This window comes from Silurus meridionalis, chromosome 8 (genome assembly GCF_014805685.1).
Source record: "Silurus meridionalis isolate SWU-2019-XX chromosome 8, ASM1480568v1, whole genome shotgun sequence".
Taxonomy (NCBI): domain Eukaryota; kingdom Metazoa; phylum Chordata; class Actinopteri; order Siluriformes; family Siluridae; genus Silurus; species Silurus meridionalis.
The window spans coordinates 18,558,961-18,577,032 of NC_060891.1; the positions used below are offsets into that span (position 1 = coordinate 18,558,961).

The 18,072-nt window shown below is 37.6% G+C and overlaps 3 protein-coding genes across 6 annotated transcripts in view; all 3 read right to left on the reverse strand.

Annotated features, from left to right (window-relative positions):
* Window positions 1-1,925: 1,925 nt before the first annotated feature.
* gjd2b (gap junction protein delta 2b) lies at window positions 1,926-6,872 on the reverse strand. The gene is made up of 2 exons (XM_046856671.1): window positions 6,114-6,872; window positions 1,926-5,670 (listed from the first exon to the last, which is right to left on the reverse strand). Exons 1-2 carry the CDS (start codon window positions 6,182-6,184, stop codon window positions 4,827-4,829), a joined length of 915 nt encoding a protein of 304 aa, XP_046712627.1. The 5' UTR covers window positions 6,185-6,872; the 3' UTR covers window positions 1,926-4,826.
* A 961-nt stretch (window positions 6,873-7,833) lies between these two features.
* LOC124390080 (actin, alpha cardiac muscle 1-like) lies at window positions 7,834-10,897 on the reverse strand. Of its 2 annotated transcripts, none has more exons than XM_046855781.1 (6): window positions 10,754-10,897; window positions 9,410-9,734; window positions 9,169-9,330; window positions 8,881-9,072; window positions 8,114-8,295; window positions 7,834-8,032 (listed from the first exon to the last, which is right to left on the reverse strand). In XM_046855781.1, the coding sequence occupies exons 1-6, from the start codon at window positions 10,880-10,882 to the stop codon at window positions 7,889-7,891; spliced, it is 1,134 nt and encodes a 377-aa protein (XP_046711737.1). In that variant the 5' UTR covers window positions 10,883-10,897; the 3' UTR covers window positions 7,834-7,888. The 2 variants fall into 2 exon arrangements, with proteins under 2 accessions (XP_046711737.1, XP_046711736.1); XM_046855780.1 differs by having other exon boundaries at window positions 9,410-9,605; window positions 10,754-10,882.
* A 6,198-nt stretch (window positions 10,898-17,095) lies between these two features.
* aqr (aquarius intron-binding spliceosomal factor) overlaps window positions 17,096-18,072 on the reverse strand; it is a 37,834-nt gene continuing 36,857 nt past the window's right edge. For 2 of the 3 annotated variants that reach the window (XM_046855855.1, XM_046855853.1), the window contains exon 36: window positions 17,096-17,564. In XM_046855855.1, the coding sequence (XP_046711811.1) occupies window positions 17,286-17,564 (279 nt within the window). In that variant the 3' untranslated portion in view covers window positions 17,096-17,285. The remainder of the gene's footprint in view (window positions 17,565-18,072) is intronic. The other variant, XM_046855856.1, reaches the window with a different exon arrangement.

Below are 18,072 nucleotides of genomic sequence, written 5' to 3' on the forward strand. Positions count from 1 at the left end.
GAAAGGTTTATTTAGTACCCCTGTTTTTAGTGTGTTACAGTCAATATAGCAAATATTCTTCTTAACACAAACAGAATATGTTAGATCAAAAACCTGAGAGCCCCATCTGGGAGGTGTGATTTAATCAGTTTGCTAGTGAACCTCACAAGAACCAAGCAATTAACACTACGATGCCAAGCACAAATTAAAAGAGAAAAAGACAAAGATTGTCAGTCCTCCACTTCAAGAGCTGTTTAAGAACGAGAATCTTATTTCTAATTTTTTTCATAGCAAACATCTATTAGGAGAAGCTTTATTTGGTGTACAGATCACATCAATCAAGAAATGCATGTGATAAGCATGGTGTATTGTGGGCTGTTATACTGGTTCCCTCCTGCATGTATCCTGTGTTTATTATACTGCAACCTCTCTGAGTGTCAGTGCTGTGCTGGTGGATAATTAAATCTCCCTGGTGTGCTCCACTTCCCTTCAACCCCCCCACTTTGCTGGGTTGGCTGTAATCCTGTCGGACAGGGAGCACCTTTGTTGCTGATTAAGGTTTGTCGTCCGGCGAATTTTATTGGCTGCCCAATGGTGCGTAGCGTATACATTTATCAAGAACAATTGGCTAGCAAGCCAAGGGTGTCCACCCGCCTGCTAACTGGAATAACATAGAGACAGGGGGAGAGATACAGACAGAGAGAGAGAGAGAGAGAGAGAGAGAGAGAGAGAGAGAGAGAGGATGAGGTGGGAATATGACTGGCACAAGCAAGCAAAATATTATAGATAATATCAAAGGAAGTAATTGAATGAAATGCATTTTTCAGGCTCTGGAGCACGAGCGATGTAACTGGGGCCTCCTGCTTGACATTAGTTTCAGAGTAATATTTTAATAACATGGTTCTGTGCAACTCGATCTCTCAATTATGCAGTGTTGTGTTCACATCAACAAGCATTGTATTTCTGGATTGTATTTCACTGATGGGTAATGGCAGCTCTTTATAGTTTCAAAGTAGCTACAGAGAGCAGTTGGTTATAATACCCCATGTTTAAAGCCACACTAATTGAAATAGATATTTCATAGGAAATTAATGATTTTGTGTGAAAGCTAATCATTTCATTTATTCTCCAGAATATCAGATTTCTTTGTTTATCCTGTGGTAGATTTAACTGTGGTACAGGTTTAAGGAGGCAGATGAGGTGCACTGATATGACTCAAAATCTGTCATGTCTTGATTTCATGTACTGAGGATAAACACACCACAGTCTGTGTCTGTGTTAAGCAGCAGCTGAATTTTGCCATGTGAGTGACTAAACTGTAAGCAGACTAATTTTATAACATCTGGCATTGTGGTTCAAAAAAGAGCATTTAGCATTTTTTTCTATCTGCATGTTTCCTTACTGATGCAGTCCTCTGAAAAAGCTGAATTAAGCTTTACCTGCTTTAAAAAGCAGAGGTATATTGTAGGACAGATTGTTTTTAGCTGCAATGTTTTATAATGTTTATTCTGTTTATTACTAAAGAATTGGTGGTTTTCAACTATTCAAAAGCGACATACTTTTAATGTTGTAAAATAAATTATACTAGACGGGGTAGAGTTGTGTACAAGAGAAATACCTATTTTTTTTATGACTAACAGTGAATATTAATATTAATGCTGTTTTGAAAAATATTCGATATTTAGTAGATATTTATCAATATATGTAATATATTCACCTTCAGATTTTTTCTGGTTAAAAGTCTACTAGTAAAGCACAATTTAAAATTTTTTTCAAAAGAAAAGGATTAGTATAAGTGTGCATAATTGTGAAAAACACGTTTGTGTTCATAGGCTCAATAAAGTACTGCATACTTCAGAAAAAATAAAACAATTATATTAGATAATAAAAGTATTAAAAGAAATGTAATGTATTAGTTTAATGAAATGTTATATAACTTGTACTGCAGTTTTTCAAATGAGAAATGACCTTCATTGATGTTGCGATTATATTTCAGGGTTTGAAATGTACAGTAGTTTTAATCTCATTTCAGCATGTTACATTTAATAATATTATAATAAAAAAGTATTATAATTTAACTGTGTCTATTCGGTTTTTTTGCATGGACTACAATATTATACTTTAGTGGAAAAGTAAGAAAATGACAGTCCAGATGTGGTGTTAGATCTTTTCCATGCATGAGGTGTGATACATGTGAAAAAGAATTTAGCTTTCCTGTTTTTGTATGTAAATCATTATTATTTGTATTTTTGTGCCATTAACTATAATTATGCAATTAAATATATTCATATTGTTTTAAGAATTTATAATAATTGAGCCAATAAGAAGATTAATAAGTCCATATATTTCTATTAGGGTGTGGTTGTAAGAAACTATAAATTGTAGAGCATTGCAGATCCTGAAAAGATAGATAGATAGATAGATAGATAGATAGATAGATAGATAGATAGATAGATAGATAGATAGATAGATAGATAGATAGATAGATAGATAGACAGATAGATAGATAGATAGATAGATAGATAGATTATATTAACACAATAATTTCTCTCAGAATGGATACAAAAATGCTGCATAGCACATGTACTATATATGTAGCCAGAATCAGTATTGCCGCAATCTTACCACACAGAGACACACAAAGGGAGGGAGGGAGTCAGAAGAGAAAGATAGGAGAGGTTAGAGAGAGAGAAGGAGGGGCAAGAGCCATGCTCAGATATTTCAATATTTTCACATTCAGCAGGGAAGGTTTTTTATTAAAGCTTTTTCTCTTTTGGATTGCATACACAATCACAATGTGCTCAGTTCAGTGACATCTTGGTTTAAGAGGTGTGTGGGCTCTCATGACAGTTTATCAGGAAAGTCTGTGTGTATCTCACTGATTCAAGATCAATGCAGTCTTGGAATGTTGGTCATATGACAGAAAGGGAAGGAGAGAAAAAGGCTGAGTGTTGCATTGCACTGTCCGGCTGACCAGGCACATTACACTTTTCATCCCTGTAGCATTGTTTGAGTTTATTACTGAGCTTTGGAAACATGGAACATCCTCCTCAGAGTTGAAGATTGATGTGAGTTCCCGCTCCATCTTTCGTTTTGCAATGCAGGGCCATTATGGCAGATGCTGCAGTGAACGAGTCTCCAGATCATCCTTGATGCTCAGTCTCCACACTGCGGTCAACTTTTACTTAAATGTTTTTCTTTACTCCTGACCTTCAGGAGAAGTGAATATTTAAAGACACTACATTGCAGTATTTCTTACGCAACAAATAAAGACAGGAACAGAAAAAAGGGGATAAAGACCAACTCCCAAGCACAAGCAGCTGAGACCCCGCAATTCCTCTACAACATCCTAATGCTCTCTAATATGCTTTCTTTAAACATGCAGCTCTTTACTTGACCTTAGAATTTAAACGGTATAAAAAAGTCTCGATAACTGGAAAATACTGAGTGTGACATTTTGTATAGACTCAATCAAAATATTTCTCAGGTCACAGTTATGAAGCGCATTCGGTATAGATGGAAACAAACATTATTTAAATATATGAAATCTCTAACATTACTGACAAGGGTGAGATTTCAATCAAATCAGTTTTCATACCTCATACTGACACTTAATGCACCACATTGCTTTCTCAATGCCTGAGATAGACGCATGCCAGGTCACAGAGAGATGCAGAGAAAAGCCTCAGGGCTCCAGACGGCTGTAGTGTGTATTTATTCCATGTATTTGCCTTCGATGAAAATATTTATTCTTTTATTTTCCTGTGTTACACAGACAGATGATAGGTGGAAAAATGTAGCACCAGAGGAAGTTCTCATTGTCTATATTTAGATTTTTCCGTTATAGAATATATAATTTGTTATAAAATGTGTGCTATCATTTTTTTTTTGTGATCACTTATTATGACGGATAAAGAGATTACTGTGTAGGAAAAAAAAGACCAGCACATTCAATTCATTTTCGCATTTTTTTCGGTTTCAGGTTAAAAGAGAAAATGCCGAATATTCTTTTTTTCTTTCATTTAATTCATAACAAATAGAGAGTTCAAGCAAACCTGGGCGCCATTTAGCAATCCGAGCATGGAATTCGCTTTCATAAAGTCTATAATAATTATTATGATTAGAGATTTATATATATATTTTTATATATATATATCTATAAATATCTATCTATATATGTATGTATACATATGGATCTTATGTACAAGTATGGCACTTAATTACACGAAAGAAATGAAAAACTTGACAAATGAAAGCCGTGGGCGCTTTTGGTGGGTTTAAACACAAAGTAAGCATCTGCAGCAAAATCCACTAAAGCTCTGGAATGGGTACATACATTAAGGTCAGCGGTGCAACACAGACAACAAAAAAAGTGAATTATATATTCTATGATTTGTTTAATAAAAATAAAAAATAAATGAATTCATCCCATAGATTTTTCGATCTCATCATGGTATAGGCTGAATGAGGATTGAGTCTGTGCGTTGTATAGCTAAAATGGAATGATGTGAGGAGAAAAGCCGGTGAGAAAATCGTTTAAAAACACCATTAACGGCACAATGAGAGATGTGCGTGGCCCGGGTGTTTATCTCTATTTAGTGCAAAACGCATTTACTCTCTTTAAGTACAACTAAGCGGCCCACACTGAGAGTAAATGCGCGGTGTACTTGAGTCCTTGTGCTCCAAACGGCACGGAGAAAAAGTCGCAAAACGTGTCAGCCATCCTTTACGCCGTCCTTAAAAGACTAAAAACAGAAACGAAAATGTACCCACTTTCCTTTAACTGATGACACGTTACAGTGGCGACCAGAGTCGTCCGTGTTTGTTGGATACTTGGAGATACAGAGCTACACGTATGCAGAGTCACTAGACTGAGTGCGGCCGAAATTCGGCACGGTCAGACGGGGTAAGTCCTTGTTTCTGATCTCATAGACCGACTTTCTTCGGGCCCGGACTCCCCTTACGGCAGCTTTGATTTTCCTCCAGCCCAGATGATTGAGCTCGGCCAGATTGAGTATCACGCAGAAGCCGCTGACAGCAAACATGAACACGAGGAAGACCGTTTTCTCCGTGGGCCTGGACACGTAGCACTCAACCTCCTTGATGCACGGGTACCGGTCGCACTCGTACACGGCGGGCACATTGAATCCGTAGAGGAAATACTGGCCTACTAGGAAGCCGATTTCCAGGGCGTTTCTGAAAACGACTTGGATGATGTAAAACCTAGAGATGCCCTCCTGGCGCCTCATTTTGGACTTGGCAGTCCGCATATTCGCGTTGGCCATTTCTTTGACCTCCAAGCAGTCGGGTTCGGCCTCTTTAGTGGTGTTCTCAGCGTTCTGCAGAACTCCGTTCCCGATTGTGTTCTTGATCTTTTTGCTGTCTTCGCGCTTCAGTGAATCCTGGTCCTTATCCACGGTGAGAAACACGGTGGAGTAGCGGCGCTCTTTCTGTTTTGCAGACTGATGAACCGAATAGGTGATGAAGCAAAGGCTCGGGGTGCAGACCATGATGATTTGAAACACCCAGTATCTTATGTGTGAGATTGGAAAGGCCTTGTCGTAGCACGCTTGGTTACAGCCCGGCTGTAAAGCGTTACATACAAACATTGTTTGCTCGTCGTCGTAAACTGTCTCTCCAACTATGGCTACGATTAGAATCCGGAAGATCACCACCACTGTTAGTAGGATCCTATGAGCATACAAGCAAATAAAGAAATAGAAAATGTTTAACCGTCTGACTTTTGGTATTTATTTAAAATGAGTGTCATTGTTGACGAAATAAAAGTGTTTTGATAACGCAGACAGGGTGCTGGGAGCTGTCCAGTGCTGAAACCGAAGCGCTCTGCCTGCTGTGCGCCTAAATTCATTCGCTCAGGTGGATAGGATAGATATTTATTTATTCAATAAAATGCCGTGTAGTTCAGTTATAAACTAAATGAAATTGTTATTTAGAACGAATTCCATTTTTTTTATTTGAAAATAAGTGAAATGGGCTGTAGCGCCCTTCTTTGCGCACAGATTTGCGCACTTTACCTGTAATGAGGTACACCTATTATACCAGCTCCATAAACCTAAATTTAACTGAAATCATATTCACTTTCACCAACAAATACAGATGACTTTTTGCCTTACCTTCCTATCATAGTAGAGTGCTGCTGGACAGCAGCCTCTAGGAGCCTCTCGAGTATGGTCCATTCCCCCATTTCTGTTCATTCGGAGACAAGAGCGCACAGCACTTCTCACTCAATCCTCGGGAAAAATATATATATAACACGACTATTTCCTTTTATTGTCCAGTGGGCCCGATTTTATCTGCCGAAAACATTGATCACGGTCCTTCCCTGCGCCGTGGCCAGCTGCTATGCCAGGGGATCACCGGGCGATCCTACTTTTACTTGTCTTCCAGTCCGAAGTGCTGATTAATATATAAGCCCTCCTATTTTCGATCCTCAGATCAAGTTGATAGGTCGCGCAGTGTGTGACTGGTGGGAGGTTGGATTTAATGCCTCAACGCTACTAATCTCCCTTAAGTAGTTCTTCCTGCGTCACGGGGCACATAGGTGTGCGGAAAGCTCTACAAATACAAAACAATTCTTATTGGCAATAAACGATGAAGCGCAGGAATGGTGATGCGCGCAGAGCTCTGCTGAAGCACCGAGTAGAAGAACAGAGTTTTGCACAATGATGCTGAAACTAAATAGAGGCAAGGATGGAGAGGGGGTGGCCAGTCAACTGTTATTGGCTTAAACACAGGATGCGTTCTATTTTTTTTCTCGAAGTCATACTTGTTGCTATCACGGCCACGAGCGCCTTCCTTGAGGAATTCCCCGTCCTCTTGGATTGCATTCTCTAAGCTGTTATTTTTGTTTTCACCTCGACCATTTCTAATGCGTTTTTAAGCAGCTACAGCCAGCGGTTTTAACGCGACTCGCTCGGAGGCTCTAATCGCTTTATCGCCATGCTGTGGATAAAAATAGGAACGTCATCTCCGGCCCCGCCCTTTGTTTCACCCTCAAATCCTGCGCGATCAGACACAAATGTATTTACACTGGACTATTTTAAGATGCAGATAATCTCATCGAAAAATTCATTATATAGATTGTTTTGACGGTTGCTGGGCCTGTCGCCCAAAATGTGCACGTGCACTTTGCACCCTAAGAACAATGTCTTACAACAAATTTATGTTGGAACACATTCATTTACACATTAATTTTTTGTTTCCTTCACCTAAACAGTATGTGTGGTATTCTTTATCTAACTCCTTTTGTGCTATATATTTTTTTTAAACAAAGCACTTCTTTTCAAGGTATAAAAATGCTCATAAGCACCCCAATGACAGAAGGTACAGTACATGTACATTTAGCACATCTTTTTTATGAAAAGTCTTATGATATGTTATCAGTCTAACGTTAATCTCAAGTTCATTCCAGAAACCTTCTAGGGTATTGATCTGTGATTGTTTTGTAGTTATATCAATTACAGAACACTGTACAGTATATGCACACCCCACTGAATGCACAAAATATAACACTGAATACACAGAAATAGAAACTTATTTCTGTGTAAATTTGATATCAGGAAAACTGTGAATGAAGCCGTTTATAAAGATTTTGTCTTGAATATTTTGTTATAACCTTCCAGTGACTATTCTACAAATAAGCAGTTTTTGTTTCATTCTTTTAATACTTGAAGAAATGTATACGATACATATATTCATATCCTTCTTCTTGGAAAAGCCTATAAAGTGCAGATTTCATTTCAAACACATTATAAAACCCATATCATTGTTTATTAGTGAACCTGTCTCTATAAATTCAACACAACATAAAATGTCACTTGTGAGTATAAATAATATATTTTACAAATATTGTGAGAGTGACTGTGTGTAGCAGCCAAGATGGTCATGCTTAAAAGCACTTTCGGTGGACAATGGAGGGTCCAGCCTCATCATACTCTTCTTTACTGATCCACATCTGCTGGAAGGTGGAGAGGGAGGCCAGGATGGAGCCTCCAATCCAAACAGAGTACTTGCGCTCAGGAGGAGCAATGATCTAGAACAATTAGAAAAGTCAAATATATACAATCCATACAACACAATACAATATGATAAGATACAATTAGAAGAAAATTACCTTAATTTTCATTGTGCTAGGTGCGAGGGATGTGATTTCCTTCTGCATGCGGTCAGCAATACCAGGATACATAGTGGTGCCACCAGAGAGTACATTGTTGGCATACAGATCCTTACGGATGTCAATATCACATTTCATAATGCTGTTATACGTGGTTTCATGAATTCCAGCAGACTCCATGCCTGTGGCAAAATGAACAGTTTAGTCAAGTTAAGTGGTCATACTTCCCTGGTGCTACATTTAACAACATTAAGCTACATAACAGAAAATAAGTTTAGTGCTTATAAAGATAAACATGCATCAGTGCCTCATGTTCAGTTTGTTCAGGCACACAGCAAAAAGCTTATTGTTTATTTTCTAACACAACACTAAGCATTTCACAATTAAAAATTCTTATGGTTGTGAATTCCATATTCAACACAATATACTATGATTTTCCCTTTCATCTAATCTATTTTGCTCTGACATATCTTAATTTACTATCCAGTGTTTACTAAAAAATAATTAACATAATGTGCAACAAATCTAAGCAGCATATCACAGTCCATGAGAATGTTTAACTATCAGAGCAATGCAACAGATTTTATCAACTCTTGCAATTAGTTTAATGAGACCAATGGCATAAGGTTTGAAATACTTGGTGACATGGCTTTCATGTGGCCTTTTCATTGTGTTTTCTATATGGTATTATGTATCTGTATATTGTTTGTATATTGTTTATTTATTGTTTTTACATTTTTGCAGTGCTAGAATGATGTAGGATGTACCTATAAAAGAAGGCTGGAAGAGAGTCTCAGGGCAGCGGAATCGTTCATTTCCGATTGTGATCACCTGTCCATCAGGCAGCTCATAACTTTTTTCCAAAGATGAGGAGGAGGCAGCTGTAGCCATTTCATTCTCAAAGTCCAATGCCACATAGCATAATTTCTCTTTAATGTCTCGCACAATCTCACGCTCAGCTGCAAAACACATTGTCATAGTTGGGTTTCTTTATGCTGAATCTGGATACATAAAAAAGTATGACCTGATGCAAGTATCCTGAATATAATGCATACCTGTCGTTACAAAGGAGTAGCCACGCTCAGTGAGGATTTTCATGAGATAGTCTGTGAGGTCCCGACCAGCCAGGTCTAGTCTCATGATAGCATGAGGAAGAGCGTAACCCTCATAAATGGGCACATTGTGAGTCACACCATCACCCGAGTCAAGCACGATACCTAAAAGCATATCTTTTATAAGCTAATGCTTACACTTGGCACAGCAATGGCTATGATAGGACTCTGTCCTCAGTCTTACCTGTTGTGCGGCCAGAAGCATAAAGAGAGAGCACGGCTTGGATAGCCACATACATGGCAGGCACATTAAAGGTCTCAAACATGATCTGTGTCATCTTCTCTCGATTGGCCTTGGGGTTGAGAGGAGCCTCAGTTAGCAGGGTCGGGTGCTCCTCAGGTGCCACACGCAGCTCGTTGTAAAATGTGTGGTGCCAGATCTTTTCCATATCATCCCAGTTAGTGATAATGCCATGCTCAATAGGGTACTTAAGGGTCAGAATGCCTCTCTTACTCTGAGCTTCATCACCCACATAGGAATCTTTTTGTCCCATACCAACCATGACGCCCTGGAAAGTGTAGAAGTGAATCAGATCATGCTTATTCATGTAAACCTGAGCGGCCAGATAGTATAACAATAAGCACTACACAGAAACGTAGCTGCTATGGTATTACTATAAATACAACAGTGACAGCAATTTATTAAACTTAAGACTTTATAAGTTTAATTTATTATGATTTTATAACAACGACTCTTGCATATCTAATAATCTCGGCACTCAAGGAACATTGGGTCAACTAACACTGGTGCCACTTTTTGGATTACTAGGTTCCTTAAATGTGCCAAAGTTAGGTTAGGATCGCAATGATTTCCATTGTAATTATATTGTGTGACAAATAAAGCCATAATTAAAATAAATGCAATTCCGGCACTATCTGCAATAATTTTACACTAAAAACAGGATGTGGTTTTCTTTAGTAATAGTTATTAATAGTCAATATAATGTTAAAACTAATCTTCAAAATTTCCTTTTAAAAAAATGCTAAATTGTATACTTTATTACAGTAAGTACAGTAACTCCAGTCATATTTTCTTCTTTTTGTGCATTTTTGTAAGCTGGATAATATTTGCTAGCCAAACTGTACAATGAAAAAAAAAGAAGTTTTACTACTTGTCAATTATACATTATATACTTTATTCAGCTACAGCACCCTGGAACAGGGAGGGATAATAAAGGCTTTGCTCAGGGGCCTAAGGGTGGCAGCTTGGAGGTGCTGGGGCTTTTAACACAGAACCTTAACCTTTAAACTACCACTTCCCTGTGAAAAGTTATTGCTGTTTTAGTATTAGCTTGAAAGGTTCAAATAAATTATAAATTGAGTTATATGTCAACAAAACTGCAGATTTCTTTTATTTCAGAAGTTCTCTTTGCTAGTTGATGCTCTGTATTGGTTCAGTGAAAAGTTCCACAAAATGAATCTAGACGCAAGGAGCCTGTTCCCTTTCAGGTCCTTACGGCACAGTATAACTGCATGTTATCAATCTTACACAAGCTAAACTCAGCCAAAGCATAATGTTAAACTTTACCTGATGGCGTGGGCGACCGACAATAGACGGGAAAACCGCCCTCGGTGCATCATCTCCAGCAAAGCCGGCTTTCACCAGGCCAGAGCCGTTATCACACACCAGAGCTGTAGTCTCATCATCATCACACATGTTGGACAGTCTAAAAGAATCTGAAATATTTGTTAAAACTAAATGGATTAAAGCTTTTTCAGACATTGACATTTGGTATACAGTTACACAGGGAAATACAGTACAAAGAGTTGCCTTTTTTTTTTTTTGCATGTGTTCTGTTGTTTTGTTACAAATAATTGTCATTAAGGTTCATTAACTACTTTGGTTTTACATTATTTTAGGGTTTGAACATAATGTTGGTTTGTTAGTTAGTTTTGACAGAAGTAGTAAAAAAAAATGCTCAGGCAATTAAAAGTCTCATTAAGCATGTTAGTATGTACTGTCCATGTGCACTCACCAGATCAGCTCAGACAGAGGGGCTGTGTGCTGGAGAGTGGTGGCTCCTCTTTATACCGGGAAGTGGGCCATGCTTCCTGACCAGTTGTCCTTATTTGGTTGACACGTGTGCTATCAGAAGAAGTGTCACACTTTGGGAAAACGGATGGGGGGACACTTGTGTCCCCTTTACAGCAAGCTGTGTAAACTCTATCGGCATGTGTGGTCCAAAACAACAAAAGGTGCTCAGAGATTATCTTGCCAAAGAATTGGTTGTAGCTTGTGTTTTCTATTGTACTAAATCATTGATTCTGGGCTATTTATCATTATTTATCACATATTCTATAGATTTAAATAGGTTTGTTTAGATTGAAGATTAGCATAACTATGACAATATTTAGGGAGTCTTCCCTATTGTAATGGTTCAGTGAAATATTATTACAGCTTGAAACAATAATGTGTATAATTTGATTTCTGTATAAACTTACCCAAAACAAATTCGACGGCTGAAAATCTTTTCTGTATGTTGTATGATTAGATACAGTACACAGTGCTCTATACACTTTTATAGTTCTTAGCCATGCATGTTTTTTACATACTTTTTCTGCTTTTTTGTTTTGTTTATATGTTTAAACAAGACAAGTTTAATGAAAGTTTACCTTTTTAAGTAAGTAAATTCTCTGATTATCTGTAATAGCATAAGAATGACAAAGAAATGGTCTATAGAACCCTAAAGGGTGTATTTGTTTGTCCCTCTAGGGAACCCGTCAACAAAGACAGAACTTATAATCTAATAACCACTAAAGAATCAAAGTTTAAAGTGTGTTACTGATTTATTTTTTTTTTTTACAAATCTTTTGTTTCTCATCCTTGTCCTTCATTTATATAACACACCTTTTTAATACAGTGAATATTTATTTTCTATAAATATACAGTGCATGTAGTACCACTAATAGGAGCTATTGCTTAAGCACACAGCCCACAGGTCATATTCACTCAACCATAATGATTAGATTAATACATGTAAATATTTGACACGTAATGCTATAAAGGAAACTGGGGTCAGAATGTATAAGTACATGCCATTATTATTTGGTATAAAACTCATGCACACATAAAATCTCAAAAAAATTCTCAGCTGAGGTCATTGTGTTGACTCATATACTGTATGCACTTTCACATAATTGTCTACAGTCTGGACTGGACTGAGATTTCCTGAGCCAGCAGTACAGTAGAGTCCACTCCCTGTCTGGTGTGTGAGAGCCAAATTAGAAAAGCGGTATGGGGTTAATTGGATGCTCGGCATTCCATATCCCCTCTGCAAATCTCCCACATATCAGCTCAGCAAGACAGGTGGACCTGTTTCCTCTCTCTATCTCAGACTGAAATAGAATATTTCCAGCCTGGGCCCAATTTCAGCCCATGCCACACATGCATCCTCCATCCCACTGTGTCCTCTCTGCCATGCCTGAGTACATCCAGCTTTACTTTACAGTCAGGGAAATGGAAAGAAAACAAATACAAGCCTGACTCTAAACTAGATTCAGGCCATTATTGCCTTTTTTGCATAATCTATTTTTAAACAGATTTGTGCTTGAACACGTGCAGTCTGATAAATTCTTGCTTTACAGTCTCATAAATATGGCATTTGAAGTTTTGTGAAACAGCTATATATTTTCCTTAAAGATTAGGGCTTAATGTTCCAATTGAAAGAATTATTGTCAGTGAGTACATCAGTCAATAGTGAGAAAATGAGGTTAAACAGCACTTTGGAAATGATCATGAAATATGCATGAATCAAAATGAATGGTTTAATCTACAAATGTCAAGTGGTGCTCATATTTGTTGCTTCGTATTCATATCCTGGTCAAAATAGGGATTTGGAAGCCAGGAAGCTATAAATGTTCTTAAAATAGATGGATAAAATATGTCTGTCATAATACATGAACTTTAATAAATTTAGTTCAAAAGTGTGGTTACATTTGCTTTAACTACAGTACAGTTTGTACACATATTTAACTGTCACATGTTCAACTTTAATGTGAATATGCTATAGAAGCAAAAAAGAAAAAATGGGTAGGCTGATCAAAATCTGTCTGTTACCTGCAGACGAGTCTTTTCCTTTTTTTTAATCACATTAGAAATTAGATACCACTTCAGTTTGGGCTATTAAAATAAGTATATTTCTGACATGGGATTTATAAAGTTGCAATAGAATGATAAATAGCATATAAACAGTGGAATGATGATTCATAATAGTTCTGAATGCAAATTGAGCAACACTTCTGATGAACATTCCATTTTCAATTATCCTATATGAAATACTTACAGCAAATTCACTTCCCAAAAAATGTTTATAGTTTGTTCTAGAGAGGATTATATATATAAAATATTAGAGTAGTCAATGTGCAGCTTGTATAGCATTATGGTTCGGGGCTCCATGAGTGTTGCTCATTTCATTGAAGGAAACATAGATTCCAATATGTAGTGTGACATTTTAAAGAAGAACATGATGCCCTCCCTTCAGAAACTGGGCAGAAGGGCATGTTTCCAACTTAATATTGACCCCAAACACACTGCCAAGATGACAGCTGCCTTGCCGAGGAAGCTGAAGGTGAAGGAGTAGCCAAGTATGTCTCCAGACCTAAACCCTACTGACCACCTGTGGGGCATCAAGCGGAAGGTGGAGAAGCGCCTAATGTGTCTAATATTCAGCAGCTCCTTGATGCCATTATGGAGAAATGGAAGAGGATCCCAGCAACAGCCTGTGCAGCTCTGGTAAATTTCATGCACAGGAGGATTAAAGCTGTGCTAGATAACAATGGTGCTCACACAAAATATTGAAACTTTGGATACATTCTGACATGTTCATGTAGGGTGTACTCACTTTTGTTGCCAGCTGTTTAGACAATAAAGGCTGTATGTTGAGTTATTTTCAAAGGATAGTAAATCTTTACTGCTATACAAGCTGTATACTGACTGTTCTAAAAGATATCCAATTTTCAATACTATAGTATTGTTCCTTGAGAAGATCTACTAAAATCATTGCTGAAATGTGAGGGGTGTACTCCTGAGATACAGTCTATATATATATATATATATATATATATATATATATATATATATATATATATATATATATATATATATATACACAAACAAAAGGAAAAGTTGGAATACACTTTGAACTGTAAGCCAACAGAAGCTTTTATAGAAAATAAATAGATTCTAGGGTTATTGTTAAAAGCTCTTTTATTTAAATGTTTTATTTGAACTACTTGAACTCTACACAGTTCAAGTTGATTAAAAAACTTAAAATTATTTATATTAGTTGTATTCATTTTATTTCAGATTTTCACAGAAAATTAGTTCATGAAAAAGAAAAATCTAACTGAAGTTTGATTAATTTTGCTAAACCAAAGTAGCTCCATATAATCTAGTGCTTTAATTAAGTTCAGTAATTACAATTCCATAATTATTCCTGTAATAATTATTCATTGCATAAAGTAAACTTGCTGAGATTTTGAACAATTTTGAGATATTCCTCAGCACATAGATGTGCCGTGTCTCATGTTCTGAGCACATGTCCTGCCCAGGTTGGCTCCTGCCAATAGAAGATCAGTTAGCCGGTCGAAGCCGAGGCAGGCGGTCAGGGGGGCGAAGAGCCCATACAATCCTCCAAGGAATATACTGAGAGGCCAACCAATCATAAGAAGCACGATCAGCCACACTACTGACCAGAAACAAGAGCTTGCCATCCTAGACAAAGAGAGCAGGAAATTATTTGTATTTGCTGAAAATTCCATTCCATCCTAATTCTTTTCTATCAATTAGTCCCAATTGTAGTTCATCTAAACCTTTGCACATATGAAATGCGATTTCAAGTGGTTAAGTAGAGGAGAATGAGTACATTTCTATCAAATCAGATATTAATTCTGGATTACTAGGACACTTAAGTGAAATAGGATATAGTTCCTGAACAAATCAGCTTAAAAAGAAAACAAAAGAAAGACACTGTAAGAACTTCTCTGTGGGGACTAATCCCAATTTTCCAACAGTACTATGCTATGAAAAAAAAATGCTTAGATTACAAAAGATATGTTACTTTGTACCAGGAAATGTGTTATTATGCTTATAAAAGCTGCTGCTCTAATTGTTCTTTCAATACCCTGGATAATAATGTTGTACTGTTTTAACGACACACCCCTGCACAATAGCCTTCAAACAGAAGAATGCATTAAATATAGATTTTTGGAGCGTTCAGTGGTATTTTCTATCAGCAGCACAACTGTAACAGCTCCACAACCAGACTGTGTTATTAATATTACGGTCACCTGCATGTGAGAAAAAAATGCATGCAGTGTTCAAAATCAGAACGTGCATGAGCATTGCTTTGAGGTGGTGAGGTTTGGTTTTTCTCCCATTCATTCATTTTCTGCCACGTTTCCTGGTGAGGAAGTAGCAAAAGGTTGAGACCACCTTTTCCATCTCTACCCAGGATATTCCCAAGTCATTTGTGTGAAATTATCCAGCAGGCTCTGTGTATGCATTTAATGGGACATGCTTGATACTGTTACACTAGTGACTAGACCATCTAATGTGCATTTTCAAATTCATCCTCAGCTGGGTGGCACCAAATGTTTATTCATTTGAGTTAAACTTTGTTGAGGTGTGCCATGATAATCAAATGCAAACTGTAGTCTTGTGTTAGCGTAGCAGACTGTTGACATTAAGTACAGTCCAAAATCCATCCTTAAAACTCCTGTGTTACTCCTTAATTTAATGGATCCCCAGCCTTTGATGTGAAACCATCCCCAGCTGCACAGTGACACCTCCAATCGAAGACAACCCCATCCAGAAGCAGGCCTGGATGAAGCAGGCAGATCCGAGAAAAGGGGGCAGGGAAAGTGGTCACCAGTTCATCAGGAGCATGTTTAACTCGATTAGTAACCTTGTGGAGGAACCCAGTCATCACACCATGTAACAGAGAGCCTCAGACTTCACAAACTACTAAACCTTCCTGCTCTACTACCAAACTTACACAACTGTAATACTGCTGCTCTGGATCCAAGCTTGCACTGTTTTTTTTTTTTTGTCTCCCCCCCCCATTACTTGTGGATTTAAAAACAAAATGGCACAAAATGGCAAAAGAGACAAAAGTTGTGGTGAGTGGCTCTTTCTAAATAATAAACGCCATGTGGGTATCAGCTGACGTGTTGTGACAATTGCGTTTTGTCAGCAGAAGGTGATGCAAGAACCCGTCGTCTTGAGGTCCTCATGTGTTTCGGTCATGTGCACATGTTACAAAGCTGCCACCCAAATCACCAGGACGTAAATGATAAAACTAGTGAATTATTAAAACACTATACCACTGTACAAATGAATGAACATGTTAAACAATCAGTAACCTTTCATGTGACAGGATAAGAACACAAACTATTTATGTAAATTGAACACTATCAGAAGACAGAAATTAAGAAAAAAATAATTTATACCAACCTCTTTGAAGTTCTTGCTTGGTCTAACAGTTCTTCTCCAAAAGGATTTCTCGAGTGTTTGGAGGAAAAGTAATTTGTGCAGGTTAAAGTGCAATCTCAGTCTCAGTGTCTGCTTCGAATGGCTACCAGGCTCTGGGTATGTGACCCAACAAATTCCTTCTGCTTAACACTAATTTCTAGGAAGCAGTTGGGAGGAGTAAAGAGAAAAAATGTACTAAATTATGGAAGAGGAAGACTTTTAGGGGAAGTTGTACAAGGCATGCATTTATTCACAACAACAAAAAAAAGAAATATGCACACAAGCAGGAAGTTTATAACGGAGAACTAGGCTTTATCTATAGAAGTGTAAAATTTAACAGAAGAAAAAAATAAAATTTTCTTCCCTTTCACACAACACGCACAAAAACCCCCAAATGCATTTCGATTTAAATTGTTAAATTTTATTACAAAATGATGTTCATTTGTTACAAATGTTTTCTTACAAAGCCATTCTTTTCAAGAAACCAAATCAAAGTGAGATAAAAAGGAAAAATAAGAACTAATCACACCCTGCTATAGGTTGCAGTGGACCCTGGATGAGTGAGGTATGGTGTGTGGATGGATTGACTTTAGGGTTGGTCCTCCTCACTGTCCCCGCTGTCACTGTCTCTACCTGGGTGTTCAGGCATTTTAGCACGTTCCTCTGTGTGCTGCTCTTCCACAACAGACTCCAGCTCCATCTTCACCTCGGGCTCCTCCTGCACAGTCTCATCTTTATTCACACCTTCTTTGCTCTCTTCTTCAGGCCGAGTGTCTTTCTGCTCTTCTTCTTCTTCCTTCATATCCACGTCAGACTCTTCCTCTGTCGTCACCTGCCGTGGGGGTGGGAGAATCTGCTGCTGCTGCTGCTGTATACACACAAAGTGAAAGACATGCATCACTTTTTAAAGTTCTATGAATATGGATGAAGATACTCCGGGTTGCCATAAATAAATCTAGTGCTCAGTTCTGTTCTCGGTTGTTGTTTTTACTCTAATAGTTACTGATATTACACTGGCATGTATTACTATGTGTAGGTATTAAGATCATTTGTAAATTAACAGTCTATTTGGAGTGCATGTGGCACACTATTGTAATTCTGCAGCTTTTACACGGATATCAGATTCTGTGCCAAAGAATATTGGATTACCTTCTACATTGTGTGCAAACTGTTGGCATACACACATTCACTAAATGAATGTGAATTATTAGAGAAATATTGGGGTGTAAATTCACTTGGCCTTAGCTAAGAAATTGATTTTACCAAACATGATGTACATCACTATGCATATGATCTTGTCTTGCTAGAATAAACATTTAATTTAAATTTTAAGCCCATTTAGACCAGTCCTTCATCTAGCGTGTTAATCAAAGTGG